This window comes from Phacochoerus africanus, chromosome 15 (assembly GCF_016906955.1).
Source record: "Phacochoerus africanus isolate WHEZ1 chromosome 15, ROS_Pafr_v1, whole genome shotgun sequence".
Lineage (NCBI taxonomy): Eukaryota > Metazoa > Chordata > Mammalia > Artiodactyla > Suidae > Phacochoerus > Phacochoerus africanus.
This window is the reverse complement of record NC_062558.1, coordinates 7,491,506-7,515,227: the sequence shown is the minus strand read 5'-3', so window position 1 is coordinate 7,515,227 and position 23,722 is coordinate 7,491,506. Positions and strand designations below refer to the sequence as shown.

The window sequence follows — 23,722 nt, the reverse complement described above, 5'->3', positions numbered from 1 at the left end:
GCGAAGAGTAGGGGAATCGCGGATATGAGACTTGGGGACATGCCCGGGCAAATCCCGGCGAGGTCGGAGGGAGGTCGGGCTGTGCGCCGGCGGGGAGGGGGCGAAGCCTGCGTGGCCCTGCCCGGCCCTCTCCTTTCCTTACCCCCAACCCCTTTTCTCCCCTCCTTTTCCTCCCCTCCTCCTCCTTTTCCTCCCCTCCCCTCTTCCCTTCTCCCTCTTTTGTATGCTTGTTTAATTTTTTTTTTTTTGTCTTTTCCAGGGCCGCACCCGTGGCATATGGAGGTTCCCAGGCTAGGGGTCGAATCGGAGCTGTAGCCGCTGGTCTACACCACAGCCACAGCAACGCGGGTTCCGAGCCTCGTCTGCAACCTACACCACAGCTCATGGCAACGCTGGATCCTTAACCACTGAGCGAGGCCAGGGATTGAACCTGCAACCTCATGGTTCCTAGTCAAATTCGCTAAACACTGAGCCACGACGGGAACTCTTCTATTTAAATTCTTAAAAGTGCTCGCTGCATCTCTTCTTCCCACGGATTTTAACAGAAAAGTAGCTTTCCCACCCCTGCTCTCATTCAGCACCCCTTCTGGGCTGCTGTGAGCAGAGCAGTTTGCCAAACGCCTGCTAAGCACCTTCTTACACAGCAACACACGGGCTTTACAAGGTAAACCATTAACAATTCTACAGCTGGCCCCAGGGGCTCTGTCTTTAGTTTCGGAGACAAGGATGTGAAACTCTTATTTTGACTTCCATTGATCAAACAAGTAAGGGTGTGCGTCCCAAAGAAACTCATCATAGAAATAAGTGCATACTTGGAATTGGTTTCTAGGTTGCTCGAGGCTCCAGCCAGTTTGTCCTTATATGTTACAAAAACAAACAGCAACAAACCCCACCACCACCCCCAGCACACACACACACACACACACACACACACACACCAACGTTATTCTGAAGAAGTATTTGGCCTGGAAATAGCATTTCCTGTCATTCCTATTCAAATGCCTGTAAAAGTGTGCTAACACTTTAGACAACCACCTTGAACATTTAGGGGAGGTGAGATAATTAGAGTTTACTGATGAGAAACTACTAATAAAAGGAGATAGCAGAGAGAGGCATAAAATCTCACCATCCTCGGCTCTCACACCCTTGGTTGTGATGGTAGCTGGTGGTAATTGTGAGGACTGTGACATCTTTTGTTGCCTGATATGTTAGGCAGAACTTTCTTTTTCAAGGGGGACAGAAGGGACTTTCTCAAAATTGCGAAACTATTTAATGGCTGCCCTGAGCTAGGAGGCAAAAGGCTTTACTGTTAATCTAGCTGTCTTTTTACTCCTGAAACAACCACCCAAATCCACACAAACCTCAGAAGTCTGATCTCAGACCACAGAAAAACCCTAGAGACAAGTCCGACATAGCTGACAAGTCGCAGCAGTGGCAAGGCCGTGGAATGTAAGACCATGGAATGCAAGACCTCAGGTTGTATTGTTGGCCTGGAGGATGTAATTTTAAAAATTTTTTTGCTACTGTTGATTTATGATTTTATTATGGTTGTCGGTTTCTGCTGTACAGCAAAGTGATTGGAGGATGCAGTTTTGGTCAAAATCCACACACACTGTGGGTAATGGTCATCCTCCTCACAGCATGCGCTTAAATACAGCACTGACCACGTGCCAAGCTGTCTTCTAAGCACTATCTGCACATATGAACGCGTTTTATTGTCACAGCAACCAGACAACGTAGGAACCCTTACTGTCCTTGTTTTTAGCTGAACTGGGTAAGACACAGAGAGCTCAGGAGCAGCCTCTCTGGCTTCTGCTATCTAGTCACCAGGCCTGCCCAAGGCCAGCACAGGGTCACTCCTAGAAGGCTTTCCTTGTGATATCATTCAGTGCAACCCCCTACCTCAAGAATGATCAACAGGAAGTTCCCATTGTGGCTCAAGGGTTAAGAACCCGACTAGTATCCAGGAGGATGCAGGTTTGATCCCTGGCCTCAAGTCTGTAGGTTAAGGATCCCACATTGCCATGCGCTGGATCCTTAACTTACTGGTGTAGGTTGCAGATGAGGCTCAGATCCCATGTTGCTGTGGCTGTGGTGTAGGCCTGCAACTACCTCTCCAATTCAACCCCTAGCCTAGGAAGTTCCATATACCGTGGGTGCGGGCCTAAAAGGCCAAAAAAAAAAAAAAAAAAGAATGATAAATATGTTTACAGGCTGTCGACTAAAAAAAAAATACATGCACAACCTAACAGATGAGAGTTATGTTTTATTCGGTGGACAAAACTGAAGACTTGAGCCCAGGGGGCAGCATATCAGGTAACCCTGAGAAAACTGCTCTGAGAAGGCAAAGGGGGAGCTTGGGTATTTTAGGAGTTTTATAACAAAAGGCAGGTGGTAGGAACAAAAGAGTACTGTTAATAAACGACCAGACCAATATCTCAGTTAAGGAATTTAGTGCTTTTCTGTGCCTGGGTGGAGGCAAAGGTCTGGGCTCACTGAAGCCATCTCTCTGACATGCACCTCAGCTACTAGGGCCAGTATCCTTTTCACATCGCGATGCAAAAAAAGTGTCAGGAATCGAAAGGCTGCTAGATGTCAAGTATTCTCAGCTTCCTTCCTGTGTTATAGGGAAACCACCCTGGTAACTGGTAGTAACTGCAAGGATACTGTGACATCCTTTGTTTACTGATAGGATAGGCAGTATTTTCTTTCTTTCTCTCTCTCTCTCTTTTTTTTTTTTTTTTCCTTTTTAGGGCTGCAGCTGCAGCAAAGGGAAGTTCCCAGGCTAGAGGCTGAATCAGAGCTGCTGCTGCCAGCTTATGCCACAGCCCAGCAACATGGGATCTGAGCCTCATCTTCGACCTACACCATAGCTCATGGCAATGCCAGATCCTTAACCCACTGATTGAGGCCAGGGATTGAAGCTGCATCCTCCTGGACACTAGTTGGGTTCATAACCCTTGAGCCACATTGAGAACTCCCAGTGTTTTCTTTCTCCAGAGGAAGAGAAAGGGATTTCTCAGAATTGTGAAGCTATTTAATGGCTGCCCTAAACTAAGAGGCAGAAGGCTGTACTGTTATTCTAGCTTTTAACTCCTAAAACAACCACCCCACATCCACCAAAACCTCAGAAGAAGTCTGAAATCAGACCACAGAAAGACCCTGGAGACAAGTCTGGCATAGCTGACAAGTCACAGCTGGCTGCTCCAGTTAAGAGTAAAAAACAAATACTGTGTGAGATCACTTATACGTGAAATCTAAAAAAATACAACTAGTGACTAAAACAAAAAAAGCAGCAGCCTCACAGGTCACAGAGAAGAAACTAGTGGTACCAGGGGAGAAAAGGAAGGGGGAGGGGTCATATAGGTGTGGGGGAGGAAAGGGGGATTATATGAAATCATGTGTGCGGAACTTAAAAATTGTAAAGCACTATAGAATTTAAAGAAAAAACAGTGCAGCTTTTATGGTGTGCCACCATGGGGAACAACGAGCATGTGGTTTGGCTGACTGATTGAGGAAATAGGAGGGAGAGTAGAGCTCAGGCCTGAGTCTAGAATTGGTCTAACAGTGCAGGGAAGTCTGGGAGAACAAGGGAAGGAAATCCCCTCTGCTGACTCATCTCTGGAGCAGGGCCCCTGAAGGCCCCCTGAAGGCCCCCAGGGTCCCTGCCACCCCTGGCTCTGTCAGCTCTGCCTCACAGTCCCTCTAGGCTCTTTTCACCTTGGCGACCTTGGGAATCTCTGTGTCTCTGCCTCAGCTCCCTGTGGGTGGAAAGAACAAAGGAAGGAAGTCCCCACTCATGACTCATCTCTGGGAGGTGCAGCTCCCAGGCCTGAGGAAAGGAAGGGCCAGGTCATGTCCCCGATGCCCCCACAGCCCCCTCACAGGGCTGCTCAGCAAGCTCTAGATGTGCCTCCCCTGAGCGTGTGGGTGGCATGGGTTCTAAGATGCCTGCACTGGCGCTGGTATGATGTCCTCATTCTGCTCTAAGAGGGTTTTTATGTGAATAGTGGGAAATATGACCTGCAAGTTGGGGATAGAACAGAGGTAGCTGAATGTCATGCTCAGGGATTGCCCAGGTCCACCGGCACCATGCAGTCAATTTCAACTTTTCACTTGCTATTTCCAAAGTTTTTGGGTTTTTTTCCATTTAGAATTTTAATGCATATGAGTAACCTTAACTTCCAGGTTCACATGACAATAAGCAAAAGTGACCTACAGTGCAGGCAAACAGTTCATTTATAACTTAGCTTTGTTTGTTTGTTTGTTTGTTTGTTTGTTTTTCCCAAAGATCAGTTCCTTAAAAATGTTTGTTTTTGTTTGTTTTTTTGTTTTTTCCAAAGATCAGTTCCTTAAAAATGGACGACATATGAATAAAGAAAATAGGTCTGAAAGGTGAGGATTTCAAAGAGTAGATTTCTTCATTCTTCAAACTGCTGACCCCATGAGGACAGGCACCGCACCTCTGCTTCCTGCTTGGCCTCTGTTCCTGGAGGGGAGCACATTCGGGCCTTTCACTTGGAGAAGCTACTGGTCAGGCCTATCTCCTCCTCTTCCTGCGGTAGTGCTTCAGTGGGAATCACGTTGGGCGGGGTGTCCAGGCTCTGGAGAGACAGAAACTCTGATTCGTTAACCACTGAGCCACGACCGGAACTCCCAAAGGTCTTTTTTTTAAAGCACCATTTATAGGGTTCAAAGTGTCAATTAATCAGGAAGACATCTTTTTTGTGTGTGTCTTTTTGTCTTTTAGGGCCGCACCCGCATCACATGGAGGTTCCCAGGCTAGGTAGGGGTCTAATGGGAGCTGTAGATGCCAGCCTACACCACAGCCTCAGCAATACCAGATCCGAGCTGCGGTCTGCGAACTACACCACAGCTCACTGCAGTGCCAGATCCTTAACCCACTGATCGAGGCCAAGAATCAAGCCTGCAACCTCATGGTTCCTAGTCAGATTCAACTTCACTGAGTCATGACAAGAACTCCAGGAAGACATCTTAATCTTATGTGCCAAATATTATGTGCCTAATAATAGAGTTTTAAAATACGTGAAGCAAAAATGGATGAAATTAAAGGACAATCAGAGTTCTCTTGTGGCAAACAGGTTAAGGATCTGGCATTGTCACTGCAGCAGCTCAGGTACTCCCGTGGTGTGGATTTGATCCTTGGCCTGAGAATCAGTCTTTTCTTTTCTTTCTTTCTTTCTTTCTTTCTTTCTTTCTTTCTTCTTTCTTTCTTTCTTTCTTTCTTTCTTTCTTCCTTCCTTCCTTCCTTCCTTCCTTCCTTGCTTCCTTCCTTCCTTCCTTTCTTGCTTTTTCTTTCTTTTTAGTTTTACTGAAGTATAGTTAATTTACAAGGCTGTGATATTTTCTGCTGCACAAAAAAGTGACCCAGTGATACATATACGCCTATCCATTCTCTCTCACATTCTTTCCCCACATAGATTATCACAGAATTCTGTGCCATACAGCAGGTCCCATTGGCCAATCATTCTGTACCTTTCAGTGTATGCCAAACCCCTCAGCCAATCCCAAACCCCCAGTCCATCCCTACCCCCAAACCCAACTGTCCCCTTTGGTAATTGTAAGTCTTCCAAAGTCTGTGAGTGTATTTCTGTTCTGCAAATAAGTTCATTATATCATTTTTTAAAAAAGATTCCACATATAGGTGATATCATATGATGCTTGTCTTTCATTGTCTAACTTCACGTAGTATGATAGCTTCTAGGTCCATCCATGTTGCTGTAAATGGCATTATTTCACTCATTTATGGCTGCGTAATATTCCATTGTATATATGTACCACATCTTCTTTATCGATTCTCCTATTGATGGACCATTAGGTTGCTTCCATTTATTGGCTATTATAAACAGTGTTGCAGTGAACATTGGGGTGCACGTATCTTTTCAAATAGTGGTTTTCTCTGGATAAGACGCCCTGGAGTGGGATTGCTGGATTGTACGGTAGTTCTATTTTCAGTTTTTTAAGGAGCCTCCATGCTGTTTGCAACAGTGTTTGCCCCACAGCACATTCCCACCAACAGTGTAAGAGAGTTCCCTTTTCTCCACATCCTCTGCAGCACTTATTATCTGTAGTCTCTTGGGGCAACAAGGGCCGAATAGGATGCCAGCTGAGTTGGGTCAGGACTTTAAGAGAAGAACCTTGAAGGCACACACACATGGCCTCATCATGACTTTTGTCTGTTGTAATAACAATTTGTCTCTCTAGGCCCCTTCTGGCTGACAAAATATTAAAAATGTATCTTTTTTTTTTTTTTGGTCTTTTTGCCTTTTCTAGGGCCGCTCCCGTGGCATACGGAGGTTACCCAGGCTAGGGGTGTAATCGGAGCTGTAGCCGCCGGCCTACGCCAGAGCCACAGCCACAGCCACACCAGATCTGCGCTATGTCTACGACCTACACTACCACAGCTCCCGGCAACGCCGGATCCTTTAACCCACTAGGCGAGGCCAGGGATCAAACCTGGGTCCTTGTGGATGCTAGTCAGATTCGTTTCTGCGGAGCCACGACAGGAACTCCCTTTTTTGAAAGCCTACAATGGATTACTTCAGGACTGGGGGGACAAGTATTCCAGATCACGAGGCCCGTGGCAAGGGGGTAGGGATGAGGGTACAGTGAGAGACCCGGGATAAGGAAGGGCTCTTGGGTGACTTCCCGAAATCCTAGGCATGCTGGATGGGCCTTAAGACCTGGAGGCTGGGAGAAGCCGAGCACCCACCAAGAGCCCAGAGCCCAGGGCTAAGAGGAGCCTGACCCAGAACCTGACCCTCAGCTACTGGGGCTGGTATCCTGTGTTTTCACATCCCGAGGAACTGAAAGTGGCACTCATGTGCCGGGCTGCTAGGTGTCAAGGAGTCTCAGTTTCCTGCCTGAGTTAGAAGGAAACCCCCCCGGTAGCTGGTAGTAACTGTGGGGACCGAGGACTGTGACAGCCTTTGTTTCCTGACAGGATAGGCAGTCCTTTCTCTCTCTCGCTCTCTTGTCTTCGTCGGGCCACACAGCAGCAGAGGGAAGTTCCCAGGCTAGAGGTCAAGTCGGAGCTGCAGAAGACTAGTCAGGGGACCCAGCCAACTGGGTGGCTGATGACAGCCTCCTCCCCTGCATCTCTGACTCCTGCTCCCCCCATCACCTTCCCTCTGTGTTCACAGTGGTTTCTCTCCCACAGCAGGTCAAAATCTGTCCCAGACAATCCTGATTCCCTAGGAGAACTCCAGAAAACTCACCCTCGGCCCATACTTGAATCATTCGCTATCCTCAAATGAACAAGGCTCTTTTAATCCTCCTCTGTGGACTCCTGGCCAAAAATGTTCTCGCTCTGCCACTTGAAAGGCTTCTTCTATCCTTTAAGGTTCAGCTCAGATGTGCTCTGGTCCATAAAGCACATGGGGAGAGAATGTCTCATGATCCTTTGCCAAAATCTTTATGTATATGCCATGTATATATGCATCGGCATATCTATATAGGTTTTGACACAAAAGACAAACTATGTAATACACTCTTCCCAGTGTTTCTAATATATTTTAATACGTAACAGAGCAAATACGTTTTCCTTACTTTTTCAAAACTGATAATTTTACCCAGGCAGAATTTCGAATTGTTTCATAAGCTTCCTCTCCCCTCCCCCCCAAATCATTGAAATTGTTATTAAATCTACCTTAAGGTTTAAAAAGTAATCTGGCAGAAAATGAGTTATTGTACGTATCCAATGAACTAAAGAGAGCATTTCGGTGTTCCCGTCATGGCGCAGTGGTTAACGAATCCGACTAGGAACCATGCGGTTGCGGGTTCGGTCCCTGCCCTTGCTCAGTGTGTTAATGATCCGGCATTGCTGTGAGCTGTGGTGTAGGTTGCAGACGCGGCTCGGATCCCGCGTTGCTGTGGCTCTTGCGTAGGCCAGTGGCGACAGCTCCAATTCAACCCCTAGCCTGGGAACCTCCATATGCCGTGGGAACGGCCCAAAGAAATAGCAAAAAGACAAAAGGAAAAAAAAAAGAGAGCATTTCGCAAGCACAGTCATCCCTCGGTATCCCCAGGAGACTGGTTCCAGGAGTCCCCACACAAGGTTGGGCCAGGGCTGGGGTTCCAAGCCGGCGGGGGTCATGCTGGGGCTGGGACAGAGGCAGGTCTGCACAGAACTGTTGACAGCGTCTCGCAGGTGGATGAGGACAGACCCCGGCAGAGTGTTCTCATCCACAGAGAGAGCAGGGTATCCCCGGGAAAGGAAGGTCATCACCATAGGAAGAGTGGATCCCTGGAAGGAAGACGTTGGGCCAGGCAAAGCTCACCTCCATCCTGCATGTCCTGGTCTTCCGCAGAAAGCAGGGACCTGCATCACCTGGCTCCTGGGGGTTCGCTGGGAAAACCTCTTCCTGTGCCCACTGCTGTCTTGAGCGTTCAGTTGTTGCTATCATTATAATGACTTCCACTTACTTTTTCCCAAGGAAAGAAGTGTCCTGAAATTTGTGTATCAACTTTGGGGAGTTCCCTTTGTGGCTCAGTGGTTAAGCAGCCCGACTAGGATCTGTGAGGATGCGGGTTCGACCTCTGGCCCTGCTCAGTGGGTTGAGGATCTGGCGTTGCCGTGAGTTGTGGTGTGGCTCTCAGACTCAGCTTGGATCCTGTGTTGCTGTGGCTCTGGCGTAGGCCAGCAGCTGTAGCTCTGATTAGACCCCTAGCCTGGGAACCTCCACATGCCTCAGATGCAACCCTAAAAAGCAAAAAGCCAAAAGCAACCAACCAAAAAAAGCATCCGTCTAAAGGAGATACACCAACATACTCAATCACGTACCTGACCATTAACTTTACACTTGGCCTCTTCTATCTGTACCTGCTTGCTTTTCTCTGCCCTATGGGCCCTGGTCCTGACCTACCTTGCTGCCGCTTTGAATGGGGGATATTGCTGTGCTGCCAACCTGTGGAGCCTTTAACAACGTTCAAAGGTATGTTTAAGGGAGAACATGAAGGGTTTCTTCTTTCATTGTAAAAGTTCGGCACGTTGTGTACCCCGGTGCCCATTAGGAAGAGCAACCAGCTCATCACACTCGTGCTTTCCAGTTTGGAGCCCCTCCCATTCTTGCACATATTCTAATGGTCCCTTACCGCGTGACTTTTGCCTTACATTTTCTTCTGACTTTGAAAGAATCCATGAGGTGAACACATCCTGAGATGACTGCCCATGAGTCCGGCCCTGTGTCATCCCCCCCCTGGGTGGGGACAGAATCTCTGACCTGCTTCACACCAAGAACACACTAAGGTGATAGGATGTCACTCCCTGATTGGGTGGGTCACATTATGTGGACAGAGGGACAGGATGCCACTCTCTCTCCCTCAGTTACACCCGCCCTCCACCATGCCTCCAGTCAGATCCCGTCTCTCTCCACATGCCGCCCATGTCACTTGCAGCGCCAGGGGGTGAGGTGAGGGTCACTCTCATCATACGCAGCATCAAACGCTGGAAGAGAAGCATCCTCCAGCCAGGCAACAGCGCGCAGGAGCACATCCCCAGCACCTACAAAGGCTCTTCCGATGCTCACCGCATGGCAGCCCCACGAGGGCCAGGGGTAGGGGCAGTGGGGGAACGCCGTTGTAGAAACATAAATGGCCCCTTACTGCAGCCATCAGATAATACGTAAAGGTTCCTATGAGAAGCCTCTGTCTAACGTTGGGCTAGTGGGCTCTCGACTGTAGCTGAGGACCAGGAGGAAGCTGTCCCTGAAAATACGCCCCGAAGCGGTACCTGGGTGGCACATGAGGTCACCCAACTCAGTCACACTGCCCCGGAGAAGAAGGAACAGAGGCCACAACCACTGCTGTCCTCCTCTGTGGTTCGCTCTGGTAGTTTCAGGCTTGCGGTTTCCTCTCTGTGTCCTTCCTCAAAATGGGAGAGTTCCACATCCAACTGGGCTTCTGAAAGCACAGTACCTTCACAAATGAGGGCCCAGAGCAGCCAGGTGGTATTCGACGGTCGTGTAAAGCCCATCGATGGGTGAACGGATAAGGAAATTGTGAGGTATGTCATATATGTATTATATATGTGTAATTACTATATAGATCATATGTAACAGTAAATATAACGCATATGATATGTCCTATGTAGCCTATATATATCACACAGACCATGGAGTATCATTTAGCCATCAAAAGAGGGAAATGCTGCCATGTCGCTGACCACATGGAGAGGCCTCGAGGGCATTATGCTGGTGAACTAAGTCAGGCAGAGAAAGACAATAAATAGAATCTCTCTCATAGGTGAAAACTTAAAAAAAAAAAATCAAGCTCACAGATATGGAGAACAGATTCATGCCTGCCAGAAGTAGGGGGGAAGGGAGTTGGAGGAATGGATGAAGAGGGGCAAAAAGCAAAAAGAAAAGAAAAAAGAACTGTATGTGAAGTGCGAGTGAACAGGCTCAGAGAGAGCGCCATGACTGGGCTTTAGCCCCGGACTGGGGAGGATTTCTCTTGGCTGCTGAGAATGTTTCTCGCTTCCTCTTGGTTCTCAATGCCAGGGTAGGTGGTGAGGCTGGGGTTCCCGGAGACCTCCACCAGCCTGAGGCATCAGTCCATCCAATCTGCCTTGGATTCGCTCTGGCAGCTCCCCTCCATAGGACCACATTGACTCCCTGTCCCCTAGTCTGACTCTTACTAGAAGACCTGCCTCAAGCCACAGGGGTCCAGGGGCAGTGTGTAAATATTTTAAATTTTTTTAATTCCAAAAAAAAAAAAAAAAAGCTTTCCTTAAGTGACAAAGGGATTCACTGGCTTAGGGGCAGTTAGAACCCAGAGCTCTCCAGTGGACATGTTGGTATTCTGGTCTGCAATTTAAGAAAAGAAAGGAAAAGAAAAGAAAAAAAAAAATCAAAGATCTGGTTGGGGGCGTGGCTGTGGAGACGAGAGTGGGCAGAAGGCGGCGGTCAGCAGACAGGAGGTAATTCAAGGTTTATGAGCTAGTGGGGCATTTGCGCTGGAAAGGGGCAGGGTCAGGACGCGCCCCCGGAAAGCAGATTTTGAATGTCACCTCAGCATCATCGCAGACCCTGTGGGAGGAGCCCTGTGCCCACTTCTGCCCACTTCCCAAAGGTGCAGACTGCCTTTGAATGAAACCACGTCCCCAGGGCTTTGGCCGCCAGAGCCAGTAATTTCCGCTTTGGCCTGCAGGTTCGCTCTGAGGGACTCCGGGCCCCTCTCCTGAGCCACACGTGACTAGGTAGCGGTGGTTAATGTTGTTTGTTTGTTTGTGTTTGTTTGTTTGTTTGTGTTTGTTTGTCTTTCTTGCTATTTCTTGGACCGCTTCCACGGCCTATGGAGGTTCCCAGGCTAGGGGTCGAATCGGAGCTGTAGCCTCCAGCCTACGCCAGAGCCACAGCAACGCGGGATCCGAGCCGCGTCTGCGACCTACACCGCAGCTCACGGCAACGCGGGGTCGTTACCCCACCGAGCAAGGGCAGAGACCGAACCCGCAACCTCGTGGTTCCTCGTCGGATTCGTGAACCACTGCGCCACGATGGGAACTCCTAGAGGTGGTTCATGTTAATCGCACCGCTAGCGCCGGCTCACCCGCCCGCGCAAATGGCGCAATCTCGGCGTATAAAAGTAAGGGCAGGCTGTGTGATTAGACCATAACGTCCTGCCCGCTCACCCAGTAGGCAGCAAGTACGATCCGGCGCTGCAGGAAAGACGCTGTCGATCCCCGATGGCTCTACCGGCCGTCTGCCTGCACCGCGATCGAACGAGGAACTGGGGACAGAGCGCACCCACCGCCTCCGGCGCTCGGGCAGGGCGCGCCCCCAGCCCCCAGCCTTCGCTCCAGGACCTCAGGGCTCTCATCGTCGTCGTCTTGGTGCTGTCGGTGAGTCTCCGCTCGCGAAGTCGCGCTCGTTTGCCGGGAGAAGGGGGGGCGGGGCGGGGCACTAGTGAGTGACAGGTCGCACTTCCTTTCGTTTCCCCTTCCCTCTCTCGGATCCTCCTCGCTTGTTCGCTCTCAATTTTGCTCTCTCTCGGCTTAAATTCTAAAAGGTGCCCTTTTAAAATAGATTAACTAGGGAGGTCCCTGGCCCCTCCCCCCACCGTGGCCTTAAGCTCCGTTGGAATATCCTTTACCCTGAAAGGATCGTCAAAGTTGGAAACGATCTTTAAAGTTACTTGCTGCTTGCGGCAATGTCTGAGTGCTGGGTAGAAACCATAAATCCGTCTCACGACCCGGACCAGATTCTCACCACTTCCTCTAGGAGGTGGTTTGGAGGCTCCGTGTAGGATTTATCACTATTGGTGTTCATCCTCAAGATACTTACTATGGGAAAAAATGCACACTTCCATTTTCTCAGGTTGTGGCTTCTTTTTTCTTTTTTCTTTTTCTTTTCTTTTTCTTTTTCCTTCCTTCCTTCCTTCCTTCCTCTTCCTTCCTTCCTTCCTTTCTTCCTTCCTTCCTTCCTTTCTTTTTTTTTTTTTTTTGGCTCCCCGTGGCGTAGGGAGTTCCTGGGCCAGGGATCAGATCCCAGCCGCAACTGCAAACCACGCCGCAGTTGCAGTAACGCGGGATCTTCAACCCACTGTGTCCGGGAAGGAACCCGCGAACCCGAGTCCCAAGACGCAGGGGATCCCGCTGCGCCACGGTGGGAACTCCTTGAGGTGCTTTTCGAAGTTTCTTACATGTTTAAAAAAAAAAAAAATTAAGGGCCAAACAGGGTTATAGGAATCATGAAAACGTCTGTTTTCATTGAACAAATTACTGCTAAAATCAGAAAAGAAAGAACATTTTGAACTCACAAAGAAAATACAGACTTATTTATTTTTTAAATTTATTTTTAAGCGATTTTTACTTTTTTCCATTATAGTAGTGCTCTGCCAGTTATCTACTGTAAAGTGACCCAGTCACACATAGATCTATACCTTCTTTTTCTCACATTTCCCTCCATCATGCTCTGTCGCCAGTGACTAGCTCTGATTCCCATTGCTATAGAGCAGGATCTCATTGCTTTTCCCTTCTAAAGGCAATAGTTTGCATCTACTAACCCCAGATTCCCAGTCCATCCTACTCCCTCCCCCTCCCCCTTGGCAGCCACAAGGCTGCTCTCCAAGTCCATGGTTCAGAATTCGTTTCTTGACTAGTAGTTTGAAATAGGTGGGATCCATGCTGAACACTGCTGAAGAGTGGTTCTGGGCGCCTGTAGGGCACTCACTGTCACGTATTCTTGTGGCCATCTGCCCTGTCTATGGGGTATCGCCTTCGAAGTGGGGTTGCTGTGACAGTAGGCTAGATAAGTTTACACTTTTATTTAGATAACAATAAGCTGCCTCCAAAGAAGGCTGGACCATTTTAACTCACACCAAGAGTCCACAAGTGGGCCTGTTTCCCTACACCCTTGCTACCCTGAACTTGAATTCCTCGCTAGCCTGAGAAGTAAAAATGGGGCACCACAGCGCTGTGGGTTTGATTCCTCAGGGCCAGGAGGGGTTTTCAAGGATCTATGAGATTAGTGAGACTGGGAGTGGAAGACCAGGAGACCCTAGATGAGGCAGCAGGGGTGAGGGCAAAATATACAAACAGTGAAAGAACTGAAAGAAAAATCTTCTACAAATGTCTTCTGAAAACGTAGGAGTTCTTCAGTAGTGTATAAGGCTAGAAGAGATTCAGTACCTAAACATGACAAAGCATTTGAAAAGAAGAAAAATGCTTTTCAATTATCTTCCTAAAAAGAAAAGCCAAAAAATGCCTTAACAAAACAAACAGCAACCTCAATTCGGGGATGTTTAGAGAAGAAAACCTATCCTGACCAAGTGGGGTTAATCGCATGAATATGTGTTGGATTAACATCTGAAAATGAGTCAATGATTTTCCGCTATATTAACACTGCAAAGAAGGAAAACTATATGAACAGCTTAACAGGTGCAGAAAACGCATTTGACAACATTTAACCCCTTTCCACCATAAAGCCTCTCATTACATCAGGGTAAGATGGCAACTTCCTCCATCTAATAAAAGCCACTTCCTCCCCCAGTCACACAGGAGATTAGGTTAACCTAGGAAAGGGTGCGAGGGAATGTTCTGCAGTAATGTGAATCTCCCATCCTCTAGTTAGAGGAGGATGGGAGTTTCACGAGTGTCGGCATTTTCCTAAAGCTTTGAATGGCACCCTTTAGAGCTGTGCATTTCCTTCTTTGTAAATCTTAGAACTGAAAACCCTGGAAGGAAGGATTGCGCTCTGGTTACCCACATAATGCTGAAGTTTTAAGAGTTGAAGACATCTGAATTTCACATAAAAATAAGGCACTTGGGAGAATGGACAGAGGGATGGATAGAGAAAGAAATATGTGATGAAGCAAATATGGCAAAATTAGAATGTAGGTGGTGAGTGAATGGGAGTTCACGGTACAGGTCTTTACAGACTTTGTTGGATGCCTGGAAAGATTCACAGTAACACGTTGAGGGAGAGAGTGTATGAGAGGAGAACCAGGGAAGACAGGAGTGAATAGGCCTGTGAGGTCAGGAAAAGCAGATTCCAAAGGGATTCAGAGGAGGCCCAGCCTGGGGACAGGACAACTTAGGGAACACACATGAGCTTAGCTGTCCGCAAATACTTGACAGGCTTTTATGAGAAGACGGCTGTCTTTTTCTCTCTTTCTTTCTTTCTTTCGGTCTTTTCGCCTTTTCTAGGGCTGCTCCTGCGGCACATGGAGATTCCCAGGCTAGGGGTCTCATCGGAGCTGTAGCCACCGGCCCACGCCAGAGCCACAGCAACGCAGATCCTTAACCCACTGAGCAAGGCCAGGGATGGCACCTGCACCTCATGGCTCCTAGTTGATTCATCAACCACTGAGCCACTACGGGAACTCCGAAGATGGGCTGTCTTTTATCTTGTTTAAAGTCAGGCAGGTTGAACTGGGTTCCACATAAGCTGTTGCCATTTTAGCTTTTTCTTTTTTTTCCCCTTCATTTCACTTTCTCCTTCAAATCCCTCCCAGGTTAAAGCAAAGTTGCAAAAACGATACAAAAACCTTTTTCTTTCTTTCGAATCATTTGGGAAATAGCTCCTGACATGATAGACGCCATGACCGAGTACTTGCGTGCGTGTCTTTCCCACAAACGAGGACAGCCTCCCCCCAAACCCATAGCACAGCTTTCAGCATCAGAACACGCTCGTCCTCATCGAAGCCTCAGAGTCCACTCAGCTTTGGCCAGCTAGCCCCATTTTGTCCTTTTTAGCCCAGAGACCTTCGCCCCAAACCCTGGGGTTTCTAGTTCCTCTTTTTGTGTGACTCTTTGGTATTTTGTGGGACACTGACAGGCTCCTCTTGGTGACAGCCGCTCAGGTTAAAACCGGAAGTTCCGTAAAGTGTGCTTCTGGATCACGACTTTGAAAAAGTGCACGTCTGCTATAACCCTCATCTGTAAAACGTGTGCGCATGCGTGTGTGTGGCAGGGGTGGGGGGAGGCTGAGGGAGGGTATTCGCGCGTGCGGTCAAATAGAAGAACTAAAGACAGCAAGACAGGGGCTGTGTTCTCCAATCAAAGGGATACCTGTGGTTTCTGTATTCTTATCGAAACTTTTTTGTCTATACTTTTCTGGAATAAACGGATTTTCTTTTACTCTAAGAGAAAAGCGTACCGGGGGGAAAAAAAGTTCAGTGTTCAGGTACTTGCTAGCAACCAAAGACCAGGGGACAAACCTGCATAGAAAAAAAAGGAGAGTTTGGAGCTGGAAGAAAGGTCCAGTTCTGTTTCATTTTGTGGGCGGTGGTCAAGGGACTGTGGGATGGATCCTAGGAGGACAGAGTCTGGAAGGCCACTCAACGCCTGTCCCTGCTTTGTCCTCATAGGTCACAGCTGCCTCATGCATGCCCACAGAGCAGGGACGATTTTACCAGCAAATCGCTGCCCCAGAGGCAGGGAGTCGCAGCCCCATGGGAGTGTCCAGCAGGTACATCCGAAGACTGATCTCCAGCCCTTACCCCACCCCTTGTCTCCATGTCCTTTTGGTTTTCAGATCTCTGCAGGTGTTTAATGGACGTCTTCTTTGGGCCAGGCACTGTGCTGGGGAGGGCATGAGCGTGGGCCCCAGACAGAGGGATGCTCATGATAGTGAGAGAGATGCAATAGGAACCCCCGAGGATACCTGAGTGATGGGGGACGGGGGGGAGGGGGCGCAGAGACAGAGTTAGTGAGGCCTCCTGGGGGATGGCGACTTCCATGCAGAGAGCCACTGTGGAGTGCTCCTGAGATGGCCCCCAGGGGGCAGGGCGGGGCTTGTTTAAGCAAAACTAGGGGGCAGCTGGTGTAAGTGGAGGGTAAAGAGGACACAAGGGCAGGCAGGGGCTGATCACAGACCCTGAGCGCTGTGAAGGGAGCAGGGTTTTTGTTTTTTAGTAAGGCATTAACCGCAGTTAAAACCTCCATGTTTTATATGGATTACATTTGAAGGGACACTCTGTTGGAACTTCTGAGCTTAAAAAAAACACATTGTTAAAATTAGGTTGACCCTCTTTCTGCTACTCTTTAATGTGCCACCTGTGGCTATGACTTTCACGTGTGGCTCGTCAGTGTATTGCTGTTGGCAGTACTGGTCTAAGGTATGTGGTAGATGTCAACTCAAAAGATTGAGGCCAAGTCCGGCGCTGCTTCGTGGAAACGAATCTGACGAGGACCCATGAGGATGCAGCTTCGAACCCTGGCCCCTGCTCAGTGGGTTAAGGATCTGGCGTTGCCGTGAGGCTGTGGTGTAGGTTGCAGACACGGCTCAGATCTGGCGTGGCTGTGGCTGCGGTGTAGGCCGGCGGCTGCAGCTCCGATTGGACCCCTAGCCTGGGAACCTCCACATGCTGAGGGTGTGGCTCTACAAAGACCAAAAAAAAAAAAAAAAAAAAAAGATTAAGGCCAGTCAAGAAGGGTTCCCTGTGTGGAGTCCACTGATGGGTGAAAGAGGCATCCTGGCCACACCGCCAGCCTCTGGGAATCCCGTGGGGATCTTCCTCTCCAGCTTTTCCCTTCCTTTTCAGGGTTCCATGTGGAGGAAGCCAGTGGAGAGTGTGTCCGCTGCACAGACGGAGTGGATTACACCAGTGTTTCCAACAGCCTCTCTTCTTGCTTACGCTGCACGGTTTGCAAATCAGGTACAGGACCCGTGGTCCCCCATGCCTTCAGTGAGGGTGCTGGGTGATGATGAGATGGGGTGTGAATGGGTCAGGGAGGCAGAAAGCCGATTTCCAGCCCAGCTAGGTCTTCCTCCCCTCCTCCCCTCCTGAGCTAGCCTCTCTCGGCCTTCAGGACCTGAGGTCCTCTGGCCTTGCCCTGAGGACTAGGTGTTGAGCCCTGACCCAGGTAGGTGTGCCTCGCCATCCAGGGCGTCTCAGATTACACCCCACCTTACCCCATAGCTTGCTCCTGATGTGTGACTGAAAACCCTTTTCTTCCCAATCCTGAGCGTGTGGGGGTCTGGGGTGGCGAAGAAGGTTGAGAGTCACTCGAGGGACGCAAATCCCCAAACCTGATCCTTGTCTTCAGGCGAAGAAGGAGGAAGACCCCTGCACAGCAACTGCGGACACACGGGTGTGAGTGCAAGCCTGGAACTTTCCGTGACGAAAACTCCACCCGAGTTCTGCCAGAAGTGCCGCACAAGGTGAGACGCAGGAGCCCAGGCGGTTTCCAGCAGCTCAAGGGAACTATCCCAGAGCCCCCTCCCGCCCAGGCCTCCCTGCGCCCGCCCGGGGGGCCGCCCCAGCCTGCAGGCAGCCCCTCCCTGCCCCCGCGCCTTCCCAGACCTCCTCAGCACCCTTCCCCTTGCAGCCGGCTCACTGCTAAGGTTCCCCACACTGTCCGTGGCCCAGGAAGAAGCTGTAGCTTCTTTTGATAGCAGAGGGAAGAAAATGAGTAGAAGGCAGCCAAGCTCGCATTCGTCTGTGACAATGCCGTCGCACAAAGGTATTTTTCCTCGTTTGGGGGCAGGAAAGGGCCCACGAACACAAAGGTGCCCACAGGCGAGTCCTAAGGAGATGGGGCACGCGGCTCCTTCAAGGTTCCTTCCTGTGAAGCTCTGAGGCAGCCCAGCGGGCCTCACCCCCAGCCCTTGTTCCCCAAGAAGACACGAATCTTCCCTCTTTGGGAATCAGGGGCCAGCAGTCCTTGCGCTCTGCTCTGGCGCTCCAGTGTGGGCTGTGGCTGGTAGGCAGAGTCAGCAGGTGGAGGACCAGAGGGTCCTTGTATGAAAGGGCGACTGGCGGGGGAGGCTCAGCTTGTGCCCGAGCCCTTCTGACCCTTGACCTGGATGAGGTTCCCCCTCCCCCGGGCTCCCGCTGCAGCCAGGGAGGCCCAGGGCAGGCCTTGCAGAGAAGGCCCAGCGCCTGAGGAAGGGGCAGCTCTGAACACTCCGCAGGAGCCCTGGGGGCTGAAGTGCCCAAGCTCTGATCCTTCTCGCAGCCAACAAGGCGGGTGAGGGGACCCGGCCCTGCGGACAGGAGAGCCTGTTCCTCCGCCACTGTCCTGTCAGGGACGCTGGGCGGGAGGTGCTTCTCTCTTTCTCCTCATCTGGCCAGCTTTCCCTGATGGATCCCCTGTGTCTGTACCCAGGTGCCCTGATGGGATGGTCATGGCCACGCCGTGTACCCCCTCGAGTGACCTCAAGTGTGTGCTTCAAGAGTCAGGTACCCCGGCCAGTGGGGAGGCCCTGGATCCTGGAGAGCCAGTGACCACGAACCTGCAACCGCCCACCGCATCCTCTCCCTCCTCAGGGAATTTAAAAGTGGGTGGCCGAAGAGCAGCTCTTTCTCCAGCTTCTTTTATGGTGGTGGTGATCGCATGCTGGCTCTGCAAGTGCAAAGTTCAAGGTGAGGTACCAGGATGGAAGGGGGAGGCACGGGCCCCTCCTCCATCTCCCCAGTCTTCCTGGTCCCCTGGCCTGGCTCTGATCTTGGTCCCCAGGATCCCTCTGCACCTCCCACCTCACCTGCTCCTACGAGGGCCAGGATCCCCTCAGTCCCACATCTCAGCGGATGGTCCCCTGGTCCCCATGGCCACGGAGAAAGGGGCCAGGTCAGCTCTTCATGCCTTCAGGGCCCCCAGCCGCGGCAGAGAGGTGGTCCGCACCTCGCTTGGGTGACAAGAGTCAGGAGGGTTTATACCGCAGAACCCAGCAGAGATTTTATGTGTGTTTCCTTTTACTTCATTTCCCCCCATCTCTTCTCCGTCCCTGAGGGTTCCCCCGAGTTGGAATGGGCCCGTCCTTGTCCCCAGGCCTGGGGCTCCTTGTTCAGTATCTGTCCTGTCCCTGGGCAGGGAGGTGCTGTAAGGGGACTCTCCCCGCTGCTCAAGCGGCTGCTGCTTCTCTTCCAGGTTGTGACTGCACCGCAAATTCATGGACAAGGTGAGTTGGTTTCTCCAGGACCTGGTGGCATCAGGCCCTCAGCAAGGGCTTCCCACCCACCCCAGGGCCCCGGGTGGACACAGTGCCCAGTTTGCCTGTGCTATGGTCCCTGGCTCTGTCAAGTGGGGTGGGGGCTCTGGGCTGACTTGTAGGGGCGCCATTGGTCTGTTGAGAGCAGCCCTAAGGCCGGTTGGCAGGGCTAGCGCTGTGCTTCTTACTGCTTGTAAGACACCCTCACCTCCTAACCCTAGATGGACCCTGGGGCTGGGGGTTGTCCAGCAGGGGTGCTGAGCCCCCCCTTAGCACAGCACCAGGGTCCTGGGGCCATCGGCAGGGCCATGGATGTGCTGAGTCTGTACCCAGCTGGGGGCACAGCATGGGAGTAAGTAGGGAGGCAGAACCCTCCGTGTCCCCCCAGCTGCTGCGAGGATCTGTAGGTATGGACTCCTGAGTCAGCTCTTTGCCCTCCCAAGGTCCTTTTCTGGCGACCACATCCCTCAAGAGGGCCGGAGGCTCTGGACAATGCCCGCAACGACACCCTGGTCAATAGAGACTGCCTGTCCTCTCCAGTCTCTGATCAGGAGGTAGAAGACCCTGAGCAGGTGGAGCCAACGGGAGTACAGTCCTCAGGGGAAGCAGACCATCTACTGGTGAGTGTGATGCCCTCGCCCTTCGCCTTGCCCGGGCCTGTGGGGGACACAGGGAAAGGCTGATGCTGGTCCCCCGTCTCCTATCCCATGGGGAAGGGGTGAAGGAGGGCCGTCAGGGTCATGGAGGGGGAGCTCTTAGGCTACTTATCCTCTGTCTTGTTCCCACGATGGGACCTCCCAGATATTTCTAAATAGATAGTCTGTATTTCTCTTATGAAAAGAGCTAGCATTTCAAGTCAAGGGGTTTCTATACCTCACCTAGATGTGTATTTTTCTTTGGTAAATGTCGCCTGTTTCTTGTGGAGGCTGTATCTTTGTATCACCCGTGTTCTGTTACCTTGTATGTTTATCCATCTCTTGTAAGTCTCTATGTAATTTATTGTCTGCTACAATTTTATTTTATTTATTTATTTATTTTTTTTTGGCTTTTTGCTATTTCTTGGGCCGCTCCTGCGGCACATGGAGGTTCCCAGGCTAGGGGTCGAATCGGAGCTGTAGCCACCGGCCTACACCAGAGCCACAGCAACGCGGGATCCGAGCCGCGTCTGCAACCTACACCACAGCTCACGGCAACGCCAGATCCTTAACTCACTGAGCAAGGGCAGGGACCGAACCCGCAACCTCATGGTTCCTAGTGGATTCGTTAACCACTGCGCCACGACGGGAACTCCATGTCTGCTACAAGTTTAAAGTCATCCATCCGTACAATCGTACAATCACATTCGTAGTAGTAGCAGTAGTAGCAATAGCCGTGGCATTGTGGAACCCTCAAAGTTTTGTAAGGCTATAATCATATATAAAATAATGACTGTTTTGTCTGCTCCCTTTAAAGATCTGAATTGTTTTTGTTGTGCTTACAGCTGCCGAGACCAGAAGTTCAGAACGATGTTTGCTTAGCGCTTACATTGTTTTGACGAATTTCAAATAACTGCACTGTTGCTTCCATTGATGCTTAGCGCAGTGGGGTGTTTTTTGGTCTTGACTGGACTTGTTGGGGAGGCCTCCAGTGTGGCCCCTAAGAATGATACTGGCTCTTTTTGAGATGTGCAATCTTGTCACTATGAGTCTAGGCTCCTGTTCTGAGGTGTTTTTTTGTTTGTTTGTTTGCTTGTCTTTTCTAGGGCCACACCCTAGGCATATGGAGGTTCCCAGGCTAGGGGTCTAACTGGAGCTGGAGCGCCAGGCTACACCACCGCCACGCCAGATCCTTAACCCTCTGAGCAAGGCCAGGGATTGAACCCACTGCGTCATGGTTCCTACCTAGCCGGATTTGTTTCTGCTGCGCCACGACGGGAACTCCTGAGGTGTTTTTAAAACACAGAATCGGCATTTAAATTTGCCAAGTGATTTTTCAGCGTCCGTGGGGAATGTGTGATCATTTCATGCCCTTCTTTAGACTACCGATATGGTACAGTATTGTTGATCAAAGCAGCCGCACATGCATGGAGTAACCCTCTCCTTTAGACTTTGCCAAGTGCCCTTGTAAATAGTCTTCATCTGAGTCACGTCAAGCTGGGAGGGAGTGCCTGTCTCCCGAGGCGGTGGGTGGGAAAGGACTAGAAGGGGCAGAAGGGACTGCGTGGCGGTGGGAACGGTCCCTGTCCTGATTGAGGGACGGCGGCTCGGCCGCATGAGGTCGTCGAGGCTGGAGCAGACACGTAGGAGGTGAGCCCTACCGCAGGGAGCCTGTCCCTCCACGAGCACACGAGCCTGGGAGCTGCTCAGGGTGGCAGGTTGCTCTCCGTCTCTGTAGAGACCCGGGAGGACAGGTGGCTGCCCGGGTCACTCAGCGAATCCGGGACCCCTGACGAAGACCGAGACCTTTCTCCACTGCGTTTCACAGGAACCGGCAGCAGCTGAAGGGTCTCGGGTGCGCAGAGGGCCACTGGTTCCTGCAGACGGTGAAGACCCCACAGAATGTGAGTGTTTGTCCCTGGACCGTGGACTAGGAGTGGAGGGACGCGCGACAGTGTCTTCACTGCGTCCCCACAGCTGTGAGGGCAGCTGAGAGCGGGGATGGCTTGTGCCTGGGCCATCCAGACTCCAAAGGCCTCAGAGCCAGGTCTGCCCACTCTGAGGCCCCTCAGGGGCTGTGCCGTCCAGCAGGGCACCCACTGGCCCCAGGAGGCTGTGGGGCAGCTGACCTGTGGCCAAATTGGATGAGCTGTGTTAGAACTCGACCCCGTATCTCAAAGAATTGGTAGAACACAGGAATGTAATAGGTCCCATCAACAATTTTTGACCGTTATTACATTTTGAGATGAACATTTTGGAATGTAGTGAGTCCGTGCCCTATTTTATGGAAATTAGTATAACTTGTGAACATTTTACGTTTTCCAGCGTAGCTGTTAGAGAATATGAACTCTATTCAGCGGCCACCTTAGGTACCTATGCACGGTGGTGTGCACTGCGTTGCACACGCTTGCCCTGCATCCCCAGTACAGTCCCACGAGGCGGGCGGCCTCGGCTCCACTTCACACGTTAGCGTCTGTTTGTCCCCATCCAGCTCAGGGAGGCCGAGCTGAGTGTGAAGCCAGAGACCTTCCACCCTCCAGGCCTTGCTGGGTCCCCAGTGCCGAGGTGGCAGCTGGGGCCCTGAGGCTCACGAGAGGGGCGGGTGCCACCCTGAGTCTCCTGAGAGGGGCGGGTGGCCCCCTCTGTCTCCTACCACTGCTGCCTTCTCCCTCCATGACGTCCATTTCCCCTCCCCGGGGGGCCCTTCTCCCTCACTTAGGACAGGATTCTCTGGTGACCTTGACTCCCTACAGTGTGCTGGGGACATAGGGGGCCCAGGCGGCGTGTGGCCTGATTTCTCTGTAGGTGGGAAGCAGGTCAGGGATGCAGAGCAGCAGCTGCCTCAGCAGGGGGAGCTCTTCAGGTCCCGCCCTGGGGTCCAGGCCTGCCCGAGGGTCCTCGGCCCTTTCTGAAGCTGGTCCCAACCTTCTCTCTGTGACTTTCCCCCAACCTAGGCTTGAGGCAGTTCTTTGATGACTTTTCCACCATCGTGCCTTATGATGCCTGGGACAAACTCATGAGGAAGATGGGCCTCACCCAAAATGAGATCCTGCAGAGCAGAGATCGTGCCCAGAACACCGGGGATGCCTTGTATGAGATGCTGGAGACCTGGGTCCGCCGCAAAGGGCGGGAGGCCTCAGTCAACGACCTCCTCGATGCCTTAGCAGCACTGGGGCAGAGACACGCAAAGGAGAAAATTGAGGACACGCTGGTGGGCTCCGGAAAGTTCGTCTTCAAAGAAGGTGAAGCTGGTGCTGCTGTGTCCTGAGTGTTTGAGGACCTCATCTTCCAGTTCTGGACTCGTTTTTTATCCAAATGGACTTGCACTTTTTACTCTCACGTATTACAATAGAATCTATTTTTTGTTGGGAGAGGTGTAATCTGTAATGTTGTTTGTTGTATGACTTTCTGCTTTTATGGTTTTTTGCGGTGTGTTTGCTGTCTTAGGGCCGCACCTGCGGCCTATGGAGGTTCCCAGGCTAGGGGTCGAATCGGAGCTGTGGCCGCTGGCCTACGCCAGAGCCACAGCCACTTGGGATCTGAGCTGCGTCTGCGACCTACACCACAGCTCACGGCAGCGCCGGATCCTTAACCCACTGAGTGAGGCCGGGGGTCGAACCCGCAACCTCATGGATCCTAAGTCAGGTTCATGAACCACTGAGCCGCAAAGGGAACTCCTGCTTCTATGTTTTT

At 51.0% G+C, this 23,722-nt stretch overlaps 1 protein-coding gene across 1 annotated transcript; it reads left to right on the top strand.

Annotated features, from left to right (window-relative positions):
- Positions 1-9,395: 9,395 nt before the first annotated feature.
- Positions 9,396-23,393, top strand: LOC125116278 (tumor necrosis factor receptor superfamily member 10B-like). The gene is made up of 14 exons (XM_047761365.1): positions 9,396-9,600; positions 9,703-9,849; positions 11,658-11,924; positions 13,182-13,242; positions 15,829-15,929; positions 17,005-17,118; positions 17,510-17,624; positions 18,257-18,433; positions 18,572-18,833; positions 19,277-19,364; positions 19,616-19,746; positions 19,802-20,014; positions 21,768-21,933; positions 22,984-23,393. The coding sequence occupies exons 1-14, from the start codon at positions 9,396-9,398 to the stop codon at positions 23,295-23,297; spliced, it is 2,361 nt and encodes a 786-aa protein (XP_047617321.1). The 3' UTR covers positions 23,298-23,393.
- The last annotated feature ends 329 nt before the right edge of the window (positions 23,394-23,722 follow it).